Source organism: Melitaea cinxia, chromosome 12 (genome assembly GCF_905220565.1).
Source record: "Melitaea cinxia chromosome 12, ilMelCinx1.1, whole genome shotgun sequence".
Lineage (NCBI taxonomy): Eukaryota > Metazoa > Arthropoda > Insecta > Lepidoptera > Nymphalidae > Melitaea > Melitaea cinxia.
The window spans coordinates 589,038-610,316 of NC_059405.1; the positions used below are offsets into that span (position 1 = coordinate 589,038).

Consider the following 21,279-nt stretch of genomic DNA (forward strand, 5'->3'; position numbering starts at 1 on the left):
GACGTTCTTCCGTCGCAGCCGCGCGACTGCTTCCTCGTGTTCCGACTCTCCGACCTCCGGTGCCTCCTCTCCGACGTCTTCATTCACTCCTCGCGGTGCCATCGACAGCGGCTCGTGTTCGGCCGGCGCCATCGGGAACAGGGCCGCGACCACCTTACGGACCACTTCGGCGTCCAGGGTCTCCGTGAGTGGAGGAGCCCAGGGACGGACCTTGTTGCGTACCCGCTTGTAGGGCATCCCCCACGGGTCGCTGTTCAGTCCGTCTAGCATTTCCTCCCTGGCCGCGGCCTGCGACTCGCCGATGGCACGACGGAGGCTGGCTTTGGCTGCCGTGTAAAGGACGTACAGCCGCTCGCCCTCCTCCTCGTGCCGTGTCCTGTCCTGCGAAGTGGAGGGCGTCCTGAAGATGCGCCTCCTGCAGCGCGTGTACTGGCGTCGGGCGGCCACGCACTCCCTGCGCAGCTGCGCTATCGCCTCCGACCACCAGTACACCTGAGCCCGCCGGGGGCGACCCCTCGACCGCGGCATGGCCGCGTCGCACGCGTCGGTCATTCTGGCCACCAGCCAGTCTGCCACCCTTTCCGGTGAACCGTCAACGCGCGGCTGACACGACGCCACTATCGCCGCTTCGTCGAGTCGCTCCCGGTCGAGACGCTTCAGCTGCCACCGAGGACCCTCCTCCGCCGGGGCGCGGCTGGAGCTTGGCGGCACCGCCGGACGAGCGGAGATCTCAAAGCGGATGTAGCGGTGATCCGAGAGAGTCTCCACGTCGTCCAGCACTCGCCAGTCCCGAACGCGGCGCGCAAGGCCGGGGCTCGCAAACGACACGTCCACGATCGAGCCGCCCGACCTGCGCACGCACGTGTTGGCCGTCCCGCGATTGAGGACGGTCAGGCCGGTGGCAACGAGCCACTCCTCCAGAATCGCCCCCCGCGCATCTGTGGCAGGACACCCCCACAGCTGCGATTTGGCGTTCAAATCGCCCATCACGAGCACCTCCGCCGGATAAAATCTTCTCAAGATCGACTCGGTCCAGTCGAGGAACGCCTCGAACTCGGCGACCGACTTGTTCGGGGAAAAATATGCCCCGATGATGGCCATATCTCCCAGCAGTGCCGCGACGCAACCCGAGCCCTTCACAATGTTCGTAAAGGGCGGGGCGCCCGCGGCGACCTGGGTCACGATGGCCACCACGCCATCGTTATCGCCGATCCAATTATCCCTCGGCGGGACCGAGTACGGCTCGGCCACCACCGCCGCCCGCACGGACCACTGTACCAGGCTCTGGACGAGGAGGTCCTGGGCCCTGGCACAGTGGTTCAGGTTGGCTTGGAGGACCTTAAGTGCCATGTTACAGTCAGGTCTCCATAGTCACCTCCCCGGCTCGGTTGGCGGGCGGTGCGCGGGTTTTGTCCCTGGGTGCCGCCTTTTTTCTCCTTTTACCCGCTTTGTTGCGCGGGCACGCAACTAGGCTGTGCCCAGCCGGTTTGTTTTCCGCCTGACATATAGGACAGCAGGCCTCGGCAGTACACTGCCGGCGAATGTGCCCCTCCTTGCCGCAGCGGTAGCACTGGCCGCTGCGGTCCACCCCCTTGTCGCACTTCGCTGCCACGTGCCCAACCTCGTGGCAGCGATAACATTGCTGCGGTCTCGTCTTCAGCAGGGACACACTCGCCGACACGAAACCGACGAAAACGACGCCGGCGAAGTTTTTGCGTATTTCGCCGACTTTTATTGAGTCTTCCTGGCATCCTCCCGCCTTGGCGATCACGCCGGCCAGCTCCTGGGGAGTGACCGAGTCGTCCAACCCGGCCACCCGCAGGTCGGCGCACTTCTCCGGGCGGGTGACCGCCACGTCCTCGCCGACGACCGCCTTGATGTGCCGGGCAAGCTCCTCGGCCTTCTCCTTATTGCCGGTGCCGGGCAGCTCGAACCTTCACGCGCCGGTCTGAGAGACCCTATAGCGAGTCTCGACGCCCATGCTCGCTATAAGGCCGTCAGCCTTTATGGCACCAAGGACCTCCGCGTAGGTTCTCGTGCTGCCCGGCAGCAGCGTCAGCTGCACCGCCGCCGATCGCGGCAGTCGCAGCTTCGGCGTCTTTGGCTTTTTAGCCGGCCCACCTTTGTTCTGGGGCTGGGGCTGGTTTTTGGGCGGCCCCACCTTCCTTCCTTTCCTCGCCACCACATTCCACCCCTCCGTCAGAGCGGCCGGAGCAGGTGGTAGGGGGCGAGGCTCGTTGGGCGCAGCGACTTGGGTAGCCGCACCCGCCTTCTTCTTCTTTTTCTTCTTTTGGCCTGCCTTGGCAGGCCTCGGGGCCGGGTTCGCCGGCGGGGCCAGCGTTGTAGCACTGGTCTCCGCCGGCTGAGAAGCCGGTGCCTCGACTGCTCGCACCCGCGCTTCGGGCAGGAGCTTGCCGGAAGCCTCCAAATTTTTGAATCGGGCGTCGAGCATTTTCCCGACCCCGTCCATAATTTTAGAGACGAACGAGTCGTCATCGGTTTCTTTCCTCGACGTTGAGGGGACTTGTGCAGGCGTCGTGCACAAGTCGGCCACGCCCTGCCTCAGCTTCGCAATCTCCGAGCGCAGCTGGGCGTTTTCGGCTTTAAGACGATCGTTCGCCTCCTGCAGCTGACGGATCTCATCTGTCGTCGTCCGGGAGTAAAGGGCTCCTAGCACTTCGCCAATGGCCTCTTAGAATTCTAATTAGAGGCCTTTTTGAACGTACCCTTTAGATTTTTTGAGCACTTTGTGAGTTTGAGAATCACCTCGACACACTCCTGAGCCCTCCTGTGCAGGTCCAGTGTTGAGCATTCTTCTGCTGGGCACGTTCCTCCTGAGCTCGTCGCGGATCGCGTCGCCCTCAATTGGCGCATGATTTCGACCGCCTCGCTCGCCGCTTCGAGCTCGAGCTCTCGCTCACACTGTTTGATGTATTCGGCCTTGGCTTTGGCGAGACCGACGTACTTCCCGGTCGTAGGCGGTCTACCACGACCTCTTCGCGCTGTGTGCACCTTGCCCGACACACAGTCGCTTTCGTCCGATGCGCATTGGTTTCCTCACGACGCTTGCGCTTCCAAAGGCGGCCTTTGCGCGACGAGTCCGAGTCGTGAGACGACCTGGACCGCATGTCCGCGTCGGAGCCTTCGTCACCTGCCGTAACACCGCTCGTCTCGGGCCTCTCCTCTACTCCGCCCTTCTCGGGCCTCTCGTCATCTCCACCACTAACGTCAAAAGAAGTTTTGTTTTTATTGAATTCCATTACTGTTCCCACGAGTAAGGGGGAAAGGGTGGTCCGCCCAGGTAACACCCCCTGTACCTGGGCAAGCCTCGCGTAACCCCACTCTGGCCTCGGCGGGGCTGCAGAGCAGGGGATCGCAGTAGAGACTGAACTACCCATCAGCCATGCATGCATGCCCTCGCGCTGCGTCGCCGCTTGGGATTCGGGGTAATTTTTTATAGAGGTTTTCTTCCTCGCGGTCCGGCCGGTTAAGGCAAGACCCTCGGTCCCGTTCGTGGCCGCGAGACATGACCACGACACCACAAATGGGATTACGATAATAGGACGGTGAGCGAACAGGACTCCTGTCCACTCTGTCCGACGGCGGGGTAAGCGCACGCCGAACCCATCCACCCCCCGGTGGTGACACAGTGCGCGAGCGCTGTGCCACCTGATGCGCTCACGGGACAACTCTAATGTAGAGCGCCGGAATGCATCCCCACACGCGTCGGTCGTCAGCCGCGACGGGCAGCAGTGCCGCGATTGTCATACTGCTGCCCGCCCCGTTGCCCAGGGCGCACCACGAGGAGGTCACCGACAAGCACCCCAGTCGGCTGTTACCTGTAACACAAGCATTAAGTTGCTTACCATAGGAACAGACGACCGCGTGTGTATCTTATATGATATTTATTTATTTATTTATTATTTATTTATTTATTTACTTATTTATTTATTATTTATTTATGTATTTATTATTTATTTATTTATTTATGAAGACTAGTTGTGCCCACGACTTCGTCCGCGTGGAATAGTGACTCTAGACAGTATTTCTTGGATATAATTATCTTTTGGTTTATTTTCGATTACAAACACCGTCGTTTCGGTGTTTACATGTTAAACGCGATTCTTTAAATTGGCATAATTTTTTTATTTATGAATCAATTGACTTGAAACAAACCCTAAATTTTAAGTTGAGTTTACCACAATAAATTAGTGATAACTATATCTAAATCGGAGAAGCGGTTTCGGAGATTAGCTTGCACAAACACACAGACGAACAGACATAATTTCTAATAATCAATGGTTTATGTGCTATTTGTGTTGATAAAGGTCCTAATAATATTTTTTCTCATATATCTTTGATGTACAGATAGCGATCCGTTACAATTTTATCATATGTATTGATAAAGGCGAGTCACAAACGTTAATTATATAAATATACTAGCGACCCGCTCCGGCTTCGCACGGGTATAAAATATAATTATAGCCTATGTCATTCACTGAAAAAATGATTAAAATCGATCCAGTAGTTTTGATCTATTCATTACTGCCCGTGACCCGCACGCGTTAACTTATGAGTAAAGCCGGCCGGAACCGCCGCAAACGCTACGTACCGCGATTTTTAAATCTGTAATATCTTCGAAAATATCCATTTAAATCATTTGCTGTAAAGGGCCATATAGATCTATATTAAATAAAAAATATATTTAAGGTATTTAATTGGATAAGGATCAATGCTGTATTGGTTAAAATCGCTTCGAAAATTAGCCATTATTTGTCGTAAAAAGTAAATGACAAAAAAATGTTATTGTGGGATATCCATAAGAGATAGACATATACCATCGCGGAGTTTTCTGTAGACCTTTTCAATGTGTACAATACTTAGTACATTATTTTGATAAATCACGTAGGGTTCAGCCTGCGTTTGCAATTTAAGCGAAAAAAATAATTATTATTTACGACATAACATTAGAAAACTCAAAAATAACAGTATTTCTCCACTATTTAATGGATGTTATTATACATATAAACGTTCCTCTTGAATCAATCTATCTATTAAAAAGAACCGCATCAAAATCCGTTGCGTAGTTTTAAAGATTTAAGCGTACATACATGTGCAGGGACAGAGAAAGCGACTTTGTTTTATACTATGTAGTGATTTAGATTTTTTCTTTGCAGTTTGGTAACCATAGTGTATGATTCGTTCTATCTGTAAAAAATGTATATATTGAACTTAACTTATACATATATTAATTATAAAACTTTTATAACCACTAATACCTACTATGGTTTGTATGCGAGTTGGGATATTTACAATTTTTATTTTTGCACTGAAATGCCCCTTTGACCATGCTATTGTTTCATAGGTTGTGGATAATGCTATTTGACAGATGACAGTATCCAGCAGACAAAAGTTTGTGATACTGTAGACTGTAGACTGGGGTAGTAATAGAAGATCAAAGCTTAATACTGTTTTTAGCAGTGTTGTGTTCCTTTTTGTGGGTAATGTGACTAGAGCTCCTGGGGGTAACTGGGTATGAAGTCGGCAACGCGCTTGCAATGCTTCTGGTGTTGTAGACGTCCATAAGCTATAGTAATCGCTTACCATCAGTGTACGCTTGTTTGCCGATCTAGTTACATAAAATAAAATATCGAATTACTGCCCCAGGCGGGCTGCTCCATATTTTGAGCAGGAAGTTTCTTGCTGTGCCCTACCTCTGTTAAAAGATCTAAGATTTCTTATGTATGAAAGAAGCGATTTATTTTGTTTTTTTTTTTGTCAACTTTTAGTAATATTACAATATTGTGATACTAGATGTAAATATTCTAAGTAGATGTTAATAAAATTTCCATTTTATAATTTGTTTTGTGTTTTATTACTAGGACTCATAGCCTAACCATACTGTGAATGTAAACAAACGACTTTTGTTTTAATACCGATTATTAATAATAATCATAGTAATAAATAAATAAATAAACGTCGAACATTCACACTTGACACTGCACAAGTACAATACAAGCTTAAAAGCTTCTTTACGCGCGCTTGACTTGGGGAGTAAGCTGGTGAATGCGTGACGAGAGCGTTACGAAAAGTGTGATCGGGCGAGGTAAACGGAAGTTGAGAGGGAGATATAAGTCAGTGAAGATAGAAAGAGAGAGAGTTACGATTCGTAAGTTTTACTTCAGTCGTGTGGTCTAAAGCATACTCGTTTTTTTTTTTATATACGGAAATAGTTGTTTGCTTCTATATTTAAATTATTTAATTTAACGATTTAACTCAGTCTTTCATTCTTTGAGAGTTTTGGAGGTAACTCAATGAAATATAAGTATGACTCCAGCTTTAACAACTTCTATTCTATAAATAAGTAGTATGTAGTATCAGGTAAACTAAAACATATATATATATATAAAACCAATGAGTTATATTCTTTTGTTAAAGCATAACACAATTTTGATTCATCTAAAACAAAGATTTATTTATTAAAAACAGATAGGTTTTACATAACAATTATCACAATCAAAAAACAATTAGGTAGGTACTAACCTAAAACAAAGAATCGACAATTAGATGTTCATGCTTTACAATTGTTATTATAAAAACTTAAATAGTTCTTTACACTTTGAATTGAAGCAAATTCACAAACAACTACGTTTTAAAGATATTATAAAGAAAACATTTGTAATCTAATTAATTCTAACTATTTGATTTGGACAAAACAAAAAATACGCTTTTATATTCTCCCCACTGGTGGCTCCCTCTTGTAGCTTAACTGATAGGTACATCTTAAAAGTCAATGTCAGTGTCAACGTCAACACAAAGCTTACATCACCCTCCTTCGAAATGCAAATTTTTCCAACTTAAGTTGAGTAAAATTTAGCTGTGAAATCTAATAATCAATAAGCATAGGAATGAGCTTTGTGACATGATACAATCCAATAGATTTTGTACCACGACCGGTGTTTATTTTAAAAACTGAATCTGATATTTTTTCTTCAATTTCAAAGGGACCAATTCTAATTTCATCCATCTTTTTTTTGTTTAATTTGTTTCCATAATCGACATATACCTTATCTCCTTTTTTAAATTCATGTTGTAATCTATTCTTGGCAAATAAAGTTTTATTATATTCGTGCGATTTTATTGACCTTTGTAGTGCTATTTTCCTGTCTTCTTCCAAATTTTTTGATAATAACTGTTTTCCCTTTAATTCATGTGGTAACAAGTCTGTAGACTCACCTGATAGTAAATATTTAGGAGAAAATCCTGTTACAGAATGGTTTGTTTCATTGTATCTATTTCTACATTCTTCTGCTATTTTTGACCAATTTGTTTTTCCTTTTGATTCATTCATTTTGCATCTTATTTTGTTCACAATTGTCTGGTTAAGCCTTTCGTTTAAACCGTTTGAGAACGGTGCATCTACCGCTGTAAGTATTAATTGAATATTTCGGTTCTCAAGGTATTTTTTGAATTCAATCGAATTAATAGCTGGATATTGATCAGAGAGTAAGATGTCTATTGTTTCTTCTTTTGGAATTTTTTCTATAAGTTTGATGAAGTCTCGAGCATGTTGATTCTTAGAGCATAGGATATATGCGTACCTAGTAAAGTGGTCTACCAGCAGATGTAAATATCTTTTTGTTGATCTTTGACCCCCAAATCCTCCTATTGTGTCCAGTGACATTATTTGAAAAGGTTTATTAGCTGGACCTAATTGCGACATAAAGCCATATTTTCTATTTAACCTTGTCTTATTTTTTATGCATATCTCGCAGTTTTTGCATATGTGTTTAATATTTTCTGATAGATTCGGTGCAGTATAAAAGGGTTTTATTTTAGATTCTGTTTGATTTATTCCAGTATGACAATATTTTTCATGCGTTTTTTTTATTATGGTTTTACTGTAATCTTCACTTAGAATTATTTTTTTTCTCTTTTTCCCTCCTTTTTTATAATAAACTCCATCTTCAAAAATAATGTTCTTTTTAAGTGGTTTTATTTCTAAATTTTGTGCTTGATCATATTTTATGTCATGAATATCAATAATATTTACTGTTTTTAAGTTATCTTCATTATTTGCATTAATGTCCAATACTGGGTTTCTGCTGAGACAATCCGCTTCTGTATTATTTTTTCCTGGAAAATATTTTATTTCACAATTATATTGTGACAGATAATGTGACATATCCCCTAATTCATCGTCAGGTCTGTTTCTTATATTTAACTTCTCTAAAGGTTTGTGATCTGTGTAGACAGTAAAATAGTTTCCAATCAACCAATGTTGCCAAAATTTTATGCTCTCTTTTATGGCTAAACATTCTAAAAATATCGCTTTTTTATTTTTTTGTGATTCATTTAGTTTTTTAGAAAAATATGCTACCGGTTTTTCTTCGCCATTGTGCTGAATTTGTTTCAAAACTGCTCCTATTCCTATGGCACTGGCATCTGTATAAATAAATATTGGTGCTTGTGGATCATAAATAGCTAGTATTGGTTTGGAACATAGATAATCCTTAACTTTCCGGAATGCGTCCTCACACTGTTCTGTCCAATTAAAGCTCTGATCTTTTCTCAGCAATTTATGTAGAGGATCAAGTAATATTGAGGCATTCGGGATGTATTTTCCATAAAAATTTATTTTCCCTAAAAATTGTCGTATTTGTTTTCTATTTTGAGGAGCAGGAAAATCTTTTATTGATTTCAAATTGTCTTTTAGAGGTGTAATCGTATTCTTTTGTAATATATGGCCTAAATACTTTACAGTGTCACATGCAAACTTACATTTTATTAATTTTAGCCTGAAACCTTCTTCGCGAATAGCATCTAGCAATTTTTTTAAGTGTGTGATATGGCTATCAAACGTCTTAGAGAAGATTAGTATATCATCAATAAAATTCACTGCAAATTCTGTCAAACCATTTTTCCTTATAATATTTCCCAAAATCCGTTGAAATATGGCTGGTGATGTCTTAAGGCCGAAAGGTAAACACGTCCATTGGTAATGACCTTCTTGAGTTACAAACCCAGTTTTGTGTCTGTCTGTAATTTTTAATGGGATGGACCAAAAAGCTGAATTTATATCTAAAGTTGTAAAATAATTACAATTTATTGTTTTTGTTATTAGGTCTTCTATGAGAGGAAATGGTTGCGATTGAGGTATAATTATTTTATTTAAATCCCTGAAGTCTATGCAAAGTCTACTTTTTTTTCCTTCGTCCCTTTTAAAAGCTAAGGTAACTGGTGCCGCAAATGGACTGTAAGATTCCTCGATTAATTTATGTTTTAAAAGTTGTGTGATTTGATTTTCTATTTCTATCTTGTCTTGGACTGAACACCTATATGGTCTTTTATAACAATATTTTTCAACTTGCAAATCTATACAGGCTTCATACTTTCTCACTTTTCCAGTGTCATATTTATCTTTAGCAAAAATTTCCACGTAATTATCCAATAATATGTTTATTTGTTTTCTTTGATCAGTATTTAAGTGCTCTGTGTCTATATTAAATTTATTTGTATCTATACCTTCATTGAAGTTAACTGCATATTCTTTTTCTTCTATATTTATTTCCATATTTTCAATCCGTTTATCTTCAAACATATTATTACTATGCATTTGGATATTTAAATTCTCATTATGAGTCAACCCAAATTTATGTATTGAATCTAACCCTAATATTAGATCATATTCAAAATTTTCATTTTCAAAGATAAATGCATTTATTTTAATCTTCTTATGCAATAACTCCGCATCCAGTGTAACTAACCCTTTAGTTTTACCCCCTCCACTTATTGTTTTTATTGTATTATAACAATAATTTGGCTTTAATTTCGTCACCTGAACTAATTTTGAATTTATTAATGTTATTCGTGAACCAGGGTCATACAGCCCTTTAGCTTCTAATGTATTATTTAATATCACCGTAATCTCAATTAGTGGAGGGAATTTTAGTTTTTTGGATCTTCATTACTCAGTTCAACTTTTAATATTGAATTAGAATTAAGGTTTTTGTCATCTGTGGTTTTTTTTCCATAGTTATACCAGCAAACATTCTCTGGATGAATTCTATTTAATTTTCCTTTATTTTCACAAATCCTGCAAGGTTTTTTTTCCATTTGTTTTATTTCTTGTTTATTGTATTTATTTCCTGTGCTTAAGTTTTTCTTTGTGACATTATTCCTTGTTAAACTCTCTAGTCCTCTTATGCAGTTAAATAAGTCATTTACTTCTTTAAGGCTATCTCTGTCTATTCTATCCATTATGAAGTTTGGTAGACCGGTGGCAATCAAATATATCAGAGTTTGGGTATCTATTGATTTATTAATTTCTAATAACAGTCTCTCTTTTTTAAGAGCATATTCCAACATTGATCCTTGTATATATTTAAAATTCATAGCGTACCTGATTGGTAACCAGCCTTTATCAGCAAATGTTTCACTTAAACTTTTCTTCCATACAGACCAATTTGAATCTACAGTATGTTTGATAATCATTGAGGTGTACCAATCTATACAAGTATCTTCTAATAATAATCTTAGAATTTCTATTTTTTGTAAATCTGTATCTATTTGTAAACGTACACATTCACTTTCAAAAGTATTTAACCATTGTTGAACATTTGTTGTGTTTCTTGAAAACTTCTCTATTGAAAATTCTGCTACTAATCTCGTTTTATTTTCTGTTTTTTTTAACAATGTTGGTTCTGTTGATGACGACTCATGACTTTGTTCTAATTTTTCAAGTAAAAACCCATTAAATTGTAAGTTGTCATCATCTAAATATGTTGATTTCATTTCCTCGGTTAATGTTATCCAAACCTGTCTCTTATCATGCCTTTTTTGGAGAGATTTTTTTACTTTGTTAAATATTTCATGCTTTAATATTTCTTTGTGTAATTGCACGGATTGATACTCTGTAGGCACAACAAAAGTTTGGTTTTGTGTATCCGTAATAGAGGTTATGGCATACATATTTGTCTTAATATCGTCCGATTTGGCTTTTATAATAAATTCAAATCTTAATTTCTCCATTGTGTAGGTTAACAATCATTAATTTATATTTCACATGTATACGAATTGTCGATTTATAAAACCAATGAGTTATATTCTTTTGTTAAAGCATAACACAATTTTGATTCATCTAAAACAAAGATTTATTTATTAAAAACAGATAGGTTTTACATAACAATTATCACAATCAAAAAACAATTAGGTAGGTACTAACCTAAAACAAAGAATCGACAATTAGATGTTCATGCTTTACAATTGTTATTATAAAAACTTAAATAGTTCTTTACACTTTGAATTGAAGCAAATTCACAAACAACTACGTTTTAAAGATATTATAAAGAAAACATTTGTAATCTAATTAATTCTAACTATTTGATTTGGACAAAACAAAAAATACGCTTTTATATTCTCCCCACTGGTGGCTCCCTCTTGTAGCTTAACTGATAGGTACATCTTAAAAGTCAATGTCAGTGTCAACGTCAACACAAAGCTTACATATATATATATATATATATATATATATATATATATATATAGTATGTATATGACTGTGTTAGTAGCATATAAATGTGAAAATACTTACGGATCATCGATTGTATCACTTTCAATTTCTTCTCTGCAATGGAATCGTTATTATATCAGCTTTCATTTACGTAATACTTTTTCTTTTGCTATTTAATATTTTGTCGCACTTTTATTATATATATCGCACTTACATCTATATTTGTAGCCTGATCTACAAGTGTTGCAATTTGGGGAACAATGCACTTAACTCATACAGGAAAATACAAACGAGTATTTGCAAATAATACCTATGAAAACAATCGCAAACATCATAAAAACATGAACATGCAGACCAAATTCTCATATTTTTAATTAACTGAGGTAGGGCACAGCAGGAATTTCCTGCTCAAAATATCGAGCAGCACAACTGGAATAGTACCTCGACCTTACAGAAGATTACAGCTAAATAACACTGTTTACAAGCAGTGTTGTGTTCCTATTGGTGAGTAAGGTGACCAGAGCTCCTGGGGGGATTGGGGATTGGGTCGGCAACGCGTTTGCGATGCTTCTGGTGTTGCAGGCGTCTATAAGCTACGGTAATCTCTTACCATCAGGTGAGCCGTACGCTTGTTTGCCGACCTAGTGATATATATATTATCTCATAACGCGGTATGAGAATTTAGTTAGCATTTGTCGATGTTTTTATGGGTTTATTAGATTATTTTTCATAGGCATTAGCGGGTAGTGCAGACAGATGCTACTATAAAGATGGTCCCGTACATATTTCAAGGGCTGAGTTTTCATTGTTTTTTTTAACACACGCAATCAGTAAGACATTTTATTGGGGTAGGGCGCAGCAGGAAATATCGTGCTCAAAATGTGCAGAAGCCCGACTGGGAAATGCTTCAACCTTACAGAAGACCACAAATAGCATTCTCAAGTAGTGTTGTGTTCCGTTGGTGAGTAACGTGGCCAGGACTCCTGGAGAGGGTAAGTGGTTAGGGTCGACAACGCGCTTGCTTTGCCACTCCATCATCCGGTGATCATCCAAATCCACTTTTCATCAGGAGGACCGTACGCTTGTTTGCCACTTTTGCAGTAAATAAACCGTCAAATAAAATATACAGGATGTCTGACTCCTAACTTTGTTGCTTCAAATGGGGGTTCCGTGGGTGTTATGGATCAAGTTCCACGTGAAAAAAAGTCGTAGCCATTTTTTTAAATTTTACTCTGTCCTAATATAAGAGATGCTCTGGCAATGGCAATGGCAACATAACCGTCCAACACTATTTTTCTTAGCCCTGAAAACGTCGATAAAGTGAAATATTAATACTAACAGCCTCATACTCGTACAACTAAAGAACCGCATATGGAACCGAATTATTATTCTAGTACAATGTTTTTTATTGTAAATTATAGTTGCGCTTGCGCGCTCACGAAAGGTATCATACGGAATAAGTCCGGGCTAATCTTTGGGAACGGCTGGACTAATCTTTATGGGACTTTAATAACCGAAACTGATTTAGGAGCAATATAAAGGCTACTTTTATACCGAAAATTCAGCGAAATCGGGATTTACGTGGAAAAATCATGTTTTTCAAACATGTTGAACAAATCTATATTGATATTATAAAGCTGAAAAGTTTGTTTGTTTGCTTGAGCGCGCCAATCTTAGAAACAACTGGTGCGTATAAAAAAAAACTATTTTGTGTGGGCCATTCTTCCTCAAATTATACTTCAATATTTGTCGAAGTAGTTTAAGTATCTACAGAAGCAGTTTTTTAGCATTTGCGCACGTCGGTATTTGTCAAGTTTGTCAACTATACCACTATTACCAGAGATACAGGAATTTTGAGAATGTTTTTCCTGGTCCGATCGTGATATCGTTAATTAGTTGCAGTAATTGATATGGAAGGAAGTCGGAAGTGGCAGGACGCGAGTCTTGAACCTGACTTTCGCTGCAGATAACTCGTTGTACGCCGCCGGCTTGCTGCGGCGAACTTTTGTTATTTGTTACTGTATGATTTTTGGTTAGCGTGTAATTTTGAATTCTTTGTGATGTTCTTAGATGAAAATAAAAAGGATTTTTTTTTATCATAACGAAGTTTAAATTACGTTGTGTGTCGTTGGGTCCACATTCGTTATTATTATTATTTATGTTTTTTTTTTTTTTTTTTTTTTTTTTTTTTAATATAGGTACATAAAATATTGACGGGTCGCTTACTCTCTTATATACTTACATGTAAATTAATATAAATAACTAAAAGCAATATAGCTTTAATGATTTTGATGGGTACGGGAACTATGTTTAATTTTTTTGAAGTAAAACTACGCACGCTTGACTTGGGAAGTAAGCTGTTGAATGTGTGACGAGAGCGTTATCAAAAGAGTGATAGAGCGAGGCGAACGAAGCAAGAGAGAGGTGCGAGCGCACATTTTCTTTCTCTCTTTCTCTCATAGCCAGTTACGTCTAGAACACAGGACAGGTCTATTGTGCAGGTCTATCGTTAAATAAGTTTTACTTCAGCCGTGTGGTCTAAAACACACTATTTTCGTGTATATTTTATAGTATTTTTCAAAACTATGTCTTACTAAACTTACTCCTACCTACCCCTACAGTCCTACCCCCCCCCCCCCCCCCAGAAAGCTACTATGGGATAGTAAAAATGTAAAAATAAACACGACAAGTAAAGCAGTTTTTTGTTCTCCATACTTATGTAAACACATAATTATGTAAATTATTTCGAACAAACAGTGAAAATTGTCATAGCAAGCCCGCAGATATCGGTCGCAAGTTCGTTATCCCCGCCGAGAGTATATAGCTTGGTTTGTACTCTCGCGTGCTCCGTCGCTGTGTCGCTGGCGAGCTGTAACGTCGTTACACGAATGTCCACGGCTAGTGAAGTGATTGAAGTGCACAATAATTGAAGGTAATTATAATTATTAAAATTTGGATCGTTATGATTTTTGGATCATTAATTTTAACGGGTTCTTTATCTTTTGATTGTATCTGGCGTTTGATTATGAGAGAATTTTTTTGAGGAAACTTAAAGAAGGAAGTTAATGAAATTTTTTTTTTTAGTTTCTTTGTTGTTTATGTAATATTGGTATATTCTTTATATTCATGGATCTTGGCTTCAGAGTAGTTATGGTTCGACAGTAACATTTTTCTTTTTGGTACTAAATATTGTTTACTTTTTAGTATTAACAATTAAAGTTTAAACAGCTTTTTTTTACAAGCCTTACAAAAAATACTGTATTGATACACAAAAATGAGAAATATGAATTTTGTAAATAAAATTCGGTAGTTGAGAAGTTTACGTAGTGAATGAAAAGTAGGTCTTTTCAAGAGTCATTATTTAACAAAGTTTTTTAGGAAAACACACTATAGGTATCCAATTACAGAAATTTAAAATACAGTAGAAATTCGATCTGTTTTTTTCATCGTGTGTGATGGACAATTGATTTAAAGCTATACATTATATTTAATTTTTTTATAACTTTTTAAAAATTTGAATTTGGAATTTTTATATCAAGTATGATTTGACGAAATTTTAAATAAGCAAGTTTTAGATATTGTTTTTTTTTCCAGATGATCAAGGGAACAATTTTATTCTTCTTCGTATTGGTAACTTTGACGAGAGGTGATGGAAAAACAGCACCTGGTAAGATTCTTATTAATAGTTCTTAACTGTTATTAAAAAAATAATCTTAGATATTTTCTTTTTAAATCATTCGAAAATATTATTATTATTATAATTTTTCATTTATGAAAGCAATTTTCTCTGTTTAGGTTAGTATCTTACTACTAATCTATCCATCCATTCATCAATCACCCTTTTAAAAGTCCACTGCTGGACGGAGGCTTCCCCTAATGATCGCCACTCCGTTCCAGTGCCCTCTGAATCAAGCGGCCTACCGCTGTTTTCTTTGGTTCGTCAGTCCACCTGGTTGGAGGGCGGCCTGTGCTTTTTTGCCGAGACGTGGTCGCCACTCAAGAACCCTTCTTCCAAGCCTTTTTACTTGAGGTAGGGCACAGCAGGAAATTTCCTGCTCAAAATATGGAACAGCCCGACTGGGGTAGTACCTCGACCTTACAGAAGATCACAGATAAATAATACGGTTTTGGGCAACCAAAAACAGTATAAACTAATATTCATATTTTTTCGGATATCCGATAGTTTCCGGTAGTTCTAAACCTAACAAATCAAACCAAATCAAAATAACTTTATTCAAATAGGCTTCAAAAACACTTTCGAATCGTCATTTTCCAAATTAAAATGTCAAAAGTGATCACTGTATTTAAAAGTGAAGCTATCGCCGATTCGGAATGTAGATTCTGCAGAGAATAATCGGCAAGAACATCCCTGCTACTAATCAATTAATTTAAATAATCTGAACAAAATTGAACTTTTCCTGTATTGTACACTTTTATAGTTTTTAGTAAACGTTAACTAATTTAATAATAAAACCGTTTTTAAAGAGAGTAACTGCACAAAATTCTTTACGATTTTTCTCTTCAGAATCTACTTTCCGAATCAGTGATAGATTCATTTTTAATTATAATTAATTAAAATAAATTTAATTTTGATTTCTTAAATGACGATTCAAAAGTGCTTTTAAAGCCTAGTTGAATAAAGTTATTTTGGTTTGATTTGGTTAATTGCGTCAAGCAAATACTGCAGATGGCCTTTGTGTCTCGCATGCCATTAATTCATATGTAACTGAAACTTACGCCCACGCAGCTTATCTGTCGATAACAGTATTTTTGTAATTGAATGCAAAACATGTGTTTTGTATAACAATATTTATCGGCAAAATTTATTGGGAATAACTTTATTTTAATATTTTTTTTTATAACTAAGTCGGCAAACAAGCGTACCGCTCACCTGATGGTAAACGATGAACGTAGCTTATAGACGTCTGCAACACCAGAAGCATCGCTAGCGCGTTGCCGACCCTTTCTCAAATCGCCCTCAGGAGCTCTGGTCACCTTGGTCACCAACAGGAAAACCATTGCTTTAAAGCAATATTTTTTAGCTGTGATCTTCTGTAAGGTCGAGGTACTTCCCCAGTCGGGTTGCTACATTTTTTGAGCAGGAAATTTCCTGCTATGCCCTACCCCAGTTTCAGTTCATCAACATTTCTGAAAAACTTCTAACAATAATTGAAATTTCCGTGATGTTAATGATCTGCTTGTCTAGATCTGTTCACAATAACGATAATACCGATGAAGATTGATAAATGCTCTTTCCACAATTCAATAATAAGAATTTCGCCTCAAAACCAATCCTTTATTTTTATAAAAAAAGATATAGGAAAATCGAAATATTACTTTCTATGAAAAAGTACAAGGAATACCAAGGTTATTTCAAATTAATAAATGCATCCATTGGATAAAGTTATCAAAACTAGCTAAAATAATTTTCGTAGTGTTTTTGTTAACAATATTTTAATAGGTAGGTACGACTTGACAATGTCAGTTGTATGGCGGTATAGCAATTTGCTATTGCTATAACTAGCTAATTTTGATCGCCACTCGTGACAATAAATTGTATATATCATTTAGATTTACGAGTATCATTGTATGAGTATTTATGTTTGTGTTGTGAATGTTTCTGGAGCTGTGACACACTAGTTTCTCAAACTATTGAGAGCCGTTGAGTGTCGTTCAGTTATTCGCTTAACTTTAAAAAATATTATAGTTTTCTTCATTACGTAAAGGTTATGACATACAAATGAGCGTCTATTGCACGAAAGTCATGTATGATAATGCATATTGAACACCCTTTTCAAAGATTTTTAAGAGTCACGGTAAGAGTTACGTTGCAAGAGATAGTATGTATAATGATGTTACGTAATTTTGTATTATTTGGCAGTCATTTATAAAGAATCTTTGTCATTATTCAAAACAATAGTAATTTATATGTTTAAATAAATTCGTTTTATATAATATTTCAATAAAATTATATGTAATTTGGCTCGTGCTATAATTTAATTTAGAGATACTTATTGATGGAGGCGAAATCATTAAATCATAACCATTATTGATTACTTATCTATATAAATAAAAATGAATGTTGCTAAGGGCATAACTCGAGAACGGCTCGACCAATTCGGTTAATTTTTTTTTTACTATTTATTTTTGACAGAACGAAGCCTGCCTGAGCTAGTTTATTAATGTTTTGAAGGATCAACTTACCTTACTTTAAATTGTATTAAAAAAATAATATTTGTTGAAATTTTGAAATCGTATTTTAGACGCTAATTTGTTTACACGCATTTTATATTAGGTACCATTTTTACGTTTTTAATCCCAAGTCTACTATGAGCTTTGTCATAATTATATTATATATAATGTAATACAAAGCTAAAATAAGAATCCATTGTTCAAACTCTTTTAAATTCATCATCATCACTTCAGCCTATTGCAGTCCACTGCTGGACATGGGCCTCCACAAGTTCGCGCCAAAAATGGCGTGAAATCACGTGTGTTGCCCTTTTAAATTCTTAAAGAAAAAAAAGTAAATACTCGGTCAAGTTTCTTATTTGAAAAATAATTCTGCCACTAACAAACCGCCGACGGACCGTTACCAGTAAGCGTATAAATTAGTCCTACAATATTATAATTACTCGGGTAATAATCGTTCGGTAATAAAACAGTAAAGATCGAAAGTTATACATCCAGTTCGCTTAACGTTTGTATGTAATGTAAATATGAGAGAGTGAGTGCGTTTCAAATACAGTTTCAATTTCTACTCGTAAAATATTGAAAGTATTTCTATTTAACCGACTTTCAGAAAAGGAGGAGTTTCTCAATTCGATTGTATTTTTTTGACTGGGTGGACTGATTTCGATGATTTTTTTTAATCGAAAGGTTGATGTGTGACACATGGTCCCATTTAAATTAAATTGAGATCTAACAAGTACTTTTCAAATTATATCTAATAATGCGTATTTACTTGACTATTTTTTCGTCGACCTAGTTGCATAACTTTTTACTATGTGGATCGATTTTGATAATTTTTGTTCTGTTCGAAAACTGATAGCGTGTCTTTTAGTTCCATGTAAATTTGATCGAAATCTGATAACGAGTTTTTGAGTAATCTATGACAAATTTTGCGTCTACCTACGTAGTATTACTTGTCGATGTAGTTAAAGTTGTTTTTTTTTTCGTTTGCGAGCAAACACTATTCATCATTGGCCTTAGTCCGTCTATTGTAGACGATTTAGACAGTGTCAGACAGACACTGTGTTGCCTAGGACACTACAGGAAAACGCAGAGTTGCCTAAACTCTGCGCCACCCTTTCGACCTCACTTGCAAGGCCCACAGGAACGACGAGTCGATACGTGTGGAGCCAGTTCAGCTGCAGGAGTCTTTCGCATTTTAAAGCTATGCGACGAATGCTTGACGGAGACCCCATTCCGGGTTTCAAATGGAGTTTTTCTTCTTCAGGACCCTGATGATTTTGAGCCAGGTTTATCCCCTGATCGCCTTTTACGACTCTCACGGGAAGAAAGGGGGTGGTGCTATTCTACTCGTTACCAGACGGCAAAAAACACTATTAAAGTCATTAAATGCACCTCTTTTTGCTAACTTTCTGTACAGACATTTTTATCCTACCCTCCTTACTGTTTCTTGTCTCACCAATGTCTTTCGATTGTCTCACATGAATTATTTTTGTATTACAAAGCACCCAACATATATATTTTTGTTTACTTTTAATAAATGTAATTTTTCATCTAAGTGTATCGTGTTCTTTTAAGAAATAAATGATCTTTAATAAATTAATATATTTCTCAAGCCATAGGCGTACCGTTTGGGCGCGACGTTTTCTAAAGGTGGGGCAAAATTAAAAAAATACAAAACTCCAGAAGTAGTAGATATTGTGTTGGCAAGCAAACGAAAAATATCCACTTCAATTACATCGACAAGTAATACAAAGTAAGTAAATGAAAAAAAAAATAATAACAAACGCACTAGTCGCCACTAGGATTTTCGAAAGTTCTCCTCGATTTCTCTGGTATGCCATCATCAGATCCTGATTTCTTTATTATGGTACGACTTTTGGGATATCTCTTTTCCAACAAAGACAAGAATCATTAAAATCGGTTCATAAATGACGAAGTTATCCGCGAACATACAATAAAAACATATCCGATCGAATTGGAACCTCCTCCTTTTTTGAAATCGTTTAAAAATTAAATTATTTTCATGTACTGTAATTTTTCATTTATTTCTAGTATCTACACTACTAAAATAATTGTACTGAAAGGTTTTGGCTAAATCTGCCTAAAATGTCCGTACTAAATTCTAAAATATCAATTATTGTCTACACAAAGGCAATAATTGATATTTTAGATGATGAGATGGGTAATGGGAGAAATCGGAACAGTCAATATCGAGCTGATACGCTTACAAGCTGTAATCGCGTCTTCGTTACACATTTTGACAGACATCTTCCTCCTATGGTATCTGTAAGAAAGTTTGGGGCAAAAAGTATCTTTCTATACCTTGCTTGTAGTAAGAAATTAAAAAGAATATTACAATGGTCGTTGAAGAATATTACAGAAAAAGCTAAGAGTTTCTATCTATTCACTTCCTTATTAATTATTTTGTTTATTTTCAGGGATTTCTCAATTCTGGTCAGACGATCTTAAAGTGTTTGACCAGATTTATGGGAAAACATCAGATAAAGATATATATGGGGCGACACTCCCACCGACAATCAGATTCAATATAAACAGTAAAGTACCAATCCAAATCGAAGCATCTGAGAAGAAAGAGAAATACCTAACGAGCGGGAAGAACATTCTTGACTCAGGATACTATCCGCCTGAGTTTGGGGATAGATATGCGAAATTATTCTCGAAATCCCTGTATCCAGGAAAGTCCAAACCATCATCTGCATTACAATTCATTAGTTTTTCAGATATCAAGCCAATCAGCGAATCCACGGATCCAGAAACGTACAGCTACTTGAAACATTTGGAAAAAATGACTACAAAGAAAAACCAAATTGCAAAAAAACTCAAGGCACATAGCTTAAACACAGATTCCGAAGCAGATGAAGCATACAGGAGTATACAAGATATATTGGACGCTCACGAAGCTAATAAAAACAATGATTCACATGAAGAAGAATTTCCCGCTAAAACTAAATCTAAGCAGTACGATGAAAAAAGATATTCTAGAAATAGGAACAGGAATAAAGTTAGACCGTTGAATGGAAATAGTTTGAATTCTAGATGTGTTTCAGGCAGATGCAGATCAACTCAAAGCTCCTTCCGTTCTAGACCGTATGTGAGAAAAATTAAACATTATATTTACTCTAGACGTTAACTTAAGAATGCCTTTTCTTTACATTTTTAAAATATCCATTGTCGTTAACCATTGTTGAATTATTTATTTCTGGGTCTGAAGATTAAAAGTTTTATAGTTAAAAAGGTGGGAAGAGAACAACGCTAGCTTAGAAATTGTGGAATAGCTTAGGAATGGAATCTGGTAGAGAATGGCATCTCATTCTTCTTCAAAAAGGAAGAGATTGTAAATTCAAAAAATATTTCTATATTTTGATTGTCCTGTTGAATTAATAAGGATTCTCTAGGGCCGACAACAGACTTTTATTAGGTTAAGTTATTTATTACTTGATCAAAGCCATTTTTAGCTTTAAGTAAGACTTTGTTTATTATATTATTATGTGAATTTATATATTTTGTTATTGTTCTTAATTTGATAAAATTTACTCGTTAATATTAGTTTT

General features: G+C 37.9%; 2 protein-coding genes across 2 annotated transcripts; one reads left to right on the forward strand and one right to left on the reverse strand.

Annotated features, from left to right (window-relative positions):
• Nucleotides 1-1,357: 1,357 nt before the first annotated feature.
• Nucleotides 1,358-3,260, reverse strand: LOC123658614. Its single transcript, XM_045593983.1, has 4 exons — nt 3,013-3,260; nt 2,767-2,912; nt 1,958-2,676; nt 1,358-1,906 (listed from the first exon to the last, which is right to left on the reverse strand). Exons 1-4 carry the CDS (start codon nt 3,258-3,260, stop codon nt 1,358-1,360), a joined length of 1,662 nt encoding a protein of 553 aa, XP_045449939.1.
• Nucleotides 3,261-19,813: 16,553 nt separating this feature from the next.
• Nucleotides 19,814-21,271, forward strand: LOC123658616. The gene is made up of 2 exons (XM_045593984.1): nt 19,814-19,889; nt 20,146-21,271. Exons 1-2 carry the CDS (start codon nt 19,814-19,816, stop codon nt 20,856-20,858), a joined length of 789 nt encoding a protein of 262 aa, XP_045449940.1. The 3' UTR covers nt 20,859-21,271.
• Nucleotides 21,272-21,279: the final 8 nt, after the last annotated feature.